Raw genomic sequence first — 5,000 nt, forward strand, 5'->3', positions numbered from 1 at the left:
GTAAAGAATCTAGCCGCGACAAATATAAAATCACTAGCAAAGATTATGTTGGATATCATATTCTGTATTTTGAGCTGTCCTAAAAGATCCACAAACAGTTTTTAGCTCATGAAAGTTTCACTAGAGGCTATTTGAAGCTCCAACAAATGTTGTTATCTACCAAAGTGCAAAAATCCTTTTTTCCAATTCAGAATATTCATGTTCACTTCAGTTTAGTTCCAAAATGGACACCAAATTCTATAGAATGTTACACGTGATTTCCTGCTAATTCAAATAATAACTTTATTGTCCGCTATTTCTCGCTAGAATACACATGTTCCTGTTCAAACACAATTTATTGTGTCCCAGCGTTCAGCACAGAAAAGTATTCTCAAGTCTTTAATACCGCAAGCTGAAAAGACTTGCAAGTAACAGTTCCATTTTAGAGTAATTTTCAGTAGTTGTTTACTTGTAGAATTCCAAATAAATAGTTAATGATTACATTTAACAAGTTGTCACGTTCATTTATGCAGTAATAACATTTATCTACCGCACGAACCATCCACCCTTCTCCATAAATATCTACCTGTACCCCTACAAACATCGAGCGCACTCGCCTAAGCTTCGATTACCCCTAGTAATAAACACCATAAGCCATATAACCACAGCATTAGATTTTCACTAAAATTTCAACACTTACTGCGGAGTGATAAAAGCTAAAAACAGAGATGAGCCTGCGATGATCTTCCGCCTTTTTTCGACAAGTTCGTGTCCTGTGGTACCGGCAAGTCCCCAGTCCCCCACACAATCAAACCCGGCCGTGTCCAGGGACATTTGCAGCAGTTTTACTTCATGTTGTTGATCCGGATGATAACTAATGTACAGCATCGATTTGTCTAAAGAAATATTCCATCACAATTCAAAGTCAACACAAACTGCACTCATGTAGGCGCATCCACATTAATGAGATACACTGAAGGGATAAATTCTGCACAGAGTGGGCAATAAAGCCGCGAAGGAGTGATCAGCTCAGCTACGGTAGAGCAATGCCTTATGGGTTACCGTACCGGAGGTCTTGGGTCCGAGTTTTCGTCTTGGCGAAGCAAATAGCCTCACTTCCGCTTCAGGCGTGTGAGGGTTTTTTAAAGTCCCGAAGTGTCAATAGCACTGGAGGGTTGTGAGACTGGGTCCTAGGAAAGTGTAATCATGTGAAGATATTGATCCGGTCTGGGTTCGAACCCGCCATCTCTAGCACGGGTACAACTGACCCGTCGGCGGTCGGGACAATAGCAATCTGCAATCTCGACCCAAGAGCTCTTCTCTTTTTTGCGCATGACTGAGGGTCGGGACGATCCGAGGCTGTGGTGACGAGAGTGTAGCAATTGGGTCATTAAATGGGTGCTCCGTTTGTAACGACATTTGATATCGGTTAGACTTGTCGCAAAAGGGCGATGAACTATGTCCCGTGTTAAAATACTTGTTCATGAACTACGTAGAATGTTTAAGAACCCCACATATGTTCAGCAAGGGACGTAGTCCCTCATTGTTTGGCACATTCCACGGTTTTAAAAAGCGCAATTTTGTATAATTCCGGTACTTTGAAAATGCACTGTATAATGTTTTCGCAACCTGACACACTTAAAAGTTGCTTGAAGTGCAGTTTTAGCTATCCAAAACAAAACAAGCAAATAACTAGATGATGCCACAACTTTGCTTGGCTTTCCAATAAAAAATTAAAAAAAGGGCATAACTTGGCCATCCTTGTATGTTAAAGCAAGTTATGGGCACATTGTCTTATCACTTAAATATACTCACATGCGATATTAGCCAGCCAACTGATGGAGTCTCCTGGAATCTCCAGGTGCTCATCAACGTGCAAAGCTGTCAAATTCACAAAATTAAAACCAATCCAGTTATATTATGCATTTTATGAGGTATTGATTAATAATCCTCCTGCCTACAGAGACGCAATAACTATGAAACCGGCCTCAAGAGACTTGAAGAACATTGGCGCACAGCTCTAACGCGACTTGACGATTGTCAGCAAACTGGACTGCTATTGACTGACATGAGCAAAGTAATCTACGCAGGTATGCTCATGAAATAAGTGATAACTTTCAGGGATTACAACCCAGACTCGATTTAATGCGCAATATGCTTCCCACTGTACAAATCGATTCGAGTTTTCTTTTTTGTAACATAACTAAGGGTGCGTTCGATTGACCTTATTCCGGAATAAGAATATACATGGAGTGATGATTTAAAACGGTATGTCTGGCATTTTGAAGCAACAAGGATAATAAAGATAAGTGTAACATTGCGCAGGTATTTGACAATTTTAATGTGAATCTCCGTACGAATAGCAATAACAACTTTATTTAAGTGTCAATGGCTGTAGCGCTAGAGCACTAATTGGGAACAGTAATGAAATTAACTCAATTCAAATCAAATATTGGTTTTTGCGGAGAGGGGAAAACCGAAGTACCCGGAGAAAAACCTCTCGGAGCAGAGACGAGAACCAACAAGCCTACACAAATGACGCCGAGACTGGGAATCGAACCCAGGCCACATTGGCGAGTGCTCTCACCACTGCGCCACCCCTGCTCCCCTAAGGATTTCTAACTTCTATTCCCATATATTTAATTGGATCCAAACCTCACTTTTGATACTCATATTAAAAAAAAAAAGTTTCATCCTGTATGTCGAGCCTTGGTCGGATCAGCCGCGTCAAGCATGAGTTCAATCACGACCTGCTTTTAATAGTCATTAATGCCTTGGTATTCAGTACGCTGTTTTACTGTTCATCTGTATGGTCTAACACATCAGGAAAGAATATTGCCAAATTGCAATTGGTCCAAAACTTTGCTGCGCGCATCATCACAGGTACAAGGAAATTCGATCATATTACGCCAACTTTGAAAGAGTTGCGCTGGTTGCCTGTTAAACAACGTTTACACTTTCGCGACGCTGTTTTAATGTTTAAGTGTATGACTGGATGTGCGCCGCACTACCTTAGTAATCACTCCAAAACTCGTATTAAGGTTTCCCAAACGCCAACCCGGAAATAACGGCTTCTGAATATTCCTTTGTATAGAACAACCACTGGACAGAAAACTTTTTATTCTCGAGCAGTGGATACAGGGAACAATCTTAGTCAAAACTTAAAAACTTTGGAGTCTGTGTCCTCTTTTAAATTTCATCTTAGATCAAGATTAATTAAAGACTTTTTAAATAGTTGCTGATAAAGTACATATTTTATTTCTATCACTCATACAATTTTTGGCGGCCCTATGCCCCATTGGGGGCAATAAGGACTAATATACTCATACAATTTTATGCGTTTTCTTTTAATTAAGACTTTTCATTTAGTTCACTTTTCCGACAAATGATCATCCTAACCATAAATTTTATGTATTTATTACATCATATATTTCAACGTAATTCCTCACCTGCAGGTGGTATAAACCAGCAGTAGTTTGCATGATGGTTGACTTGAGAATTGTATTCACTGACAAGCTCGTATAGTGGCTTATGCTTTGGTCTGTTACAGCCGAAAATTGGCACAGTCACCTGAAAGGGATGAGAATACTGCCTCAACATTGAAGGCACGCCCCCTTTTTGCCAAATCGCCAATCTTCATCCATGTACTCTGGTAACGGAGTTTGAAAATAAACCATTTTCGAATTCTCACGGCTGAACTGGGTCTAGCATGAAATGGAGGCTAATGCGGGCAAATCTTTTCACAGAAATAGACCTTATTCACGATAGCCGCCATGTTGGATTTGCCTTTATCATGCAAATTAGCTACACACTTCTGAGGGGGCAAACATCGCAAGTTCGAGAGGTTACAACGAACATCTTAGCCACACAGATGATTTGTTTTACGTTCATTGAATGTTTATCACCTAAGTAGTAAAATAGAATGTTACTTCGATGTTTTTTTTAGTGAAAAATGAGCAGATAACGAAGTAGAAAGTCGAAATGTCAGAGGTAATCAAAAGATATAAAATGATTAAAAAATGTACTTAATTCTAAATTCAAAAATTTACTTTTAGCAATGTTAATTCAATATTTCGACGAGCCGATTTTCCGCAATTTGCCTTTATTCCAATGTTTGCCCCCCAGCATAACACATGGCTAATTTACATGACAATTTGAAAACCAACATGGCGGCTATAGAGAATAAGGGTTATTAAATTTGCCCTCATTAGCCTCCATTTCATGCTAGATCCAGTCCAGCCATGAGAATCTATTAACACCACAACAGACGAGCTTTCTTTCTACAAAATATTTCAAACATCACTTGCTTACTAACTTCTTGTTTTGCTTACTGAGTTTGTTACTTTTCAAAAGACATAAACCCATCATAATTTTTCATGAGGACTTTTCAGCTTTTAACGCTTAACGTAAAGCATGTAATTTCATTTAATTTAGATTTCAACAAAAAGTTAATTTATATCAAAAATTTGAATGACAAGCTTTTATTTCCTGCAATGACTAGCCAGATGAATTCAATTTGTTACCTCTGGGCAAATCCCTTTGTAGTTCGTCAACAGCGTCTCAAAGACGTAAAAGTACTTTGCCAGTACAACCCACGTCATGATAAGAGCCTGCTTACTTCCATCTGTGATCTTGCATCGGCCAATCATATCTACGGTGGTGTCATCAGATGACATCCGCACAATGACCGGACCAATTTTTAGGATAACACCTGAGTTCCAGTATGTGCAGAGCTCGCAGGAGGGCTTCAGATTTGCGCATGCACCGATAAACAATGGCGTGACACTGTCAACTGTCACGCGATCACGAAACTTGTAACGCCAGCCGACTTGGATGTGCCCCTCTGTTTGTGACGTAGGCCAAATTTCTGTATCCTAAAGTAGATAATTCACAGGAGATCAAATTTGTTACTTATGAGCTGAAAGTGCTCTATTAATTGAGGAGAATGCAAATGAAAGTAAGGCACATCAAATTAATGCTGGTTTTTGTTGAAATGGGAATACTTGGAGAAAAATCCTCTC

At 39.5% G+C, this 5,000-nt stretch overlaps 1 protein-coding gene and 1 long non-coding RNA gene across 2 annotated transcripts in view; one reads left to right on the plus strand and one right to left on the minus strand.

Moving 5' to 3' along the window:
- LOC137987687 (uncharacterized) overlaps positions 1-5,000 on the minus strand; it is a 20,989-nt gene continuing 15,989 nt past the window's right edge. Inside the window, exons 10-13 of the mRNA XM_068833758.1 lie at positions 4,503-4,853; positions 3,429-3,549; positions 1,795-1,860; positions 1-875 (exon numbers count right to left, since the gene is read on the minus strand). Of these exons, the coding sequence (XP_068689859.1) occupies positions 676-875; positions 1,795-1,860; positions 3,429-3,549; positions 4,503-4,853 (738 nt within the window). The 3' untranslated portion in view covers positions 1-675. The remainder of the gene's footprint in view (positions 876-1,794; positions 1,861-3,428; positions 3,550-4,502; positions 4,854-5,000) is intronic.
- The window catches only part of LOC137987690 (uncharacterized), a 12,341-nt gene continuing 9,281 nt past the window's right edge, over positions 1,941-5,000 (plus strand). Inside the window, exon 1 of the long non-coding RNA XR_011120696.1 lies at positions 1,941-2,069. This is a non-coding gene — a long non-coding RNA (uncharacterized lncRNA). The remainder of the gene's footprint in view (positions 2,070-5,000) is intronic.

This window comes from Montipora foliosa, unplaced genomic scaffold (assembly GCF_036669935.1).
Source record: "Montipora foliosa isolate CH-2021 unplaced genomic scaffold, ASM3666993v2 scaffold_380, whole genome shotgun sequence".
NCBI classification, from domain to species: domain Eukaryota; kingdom Metazoa; phylum Cnidaria; class Anthozoa; order Scleractinia; family Acroporidae; genus Montipora; species Montipora foliosa.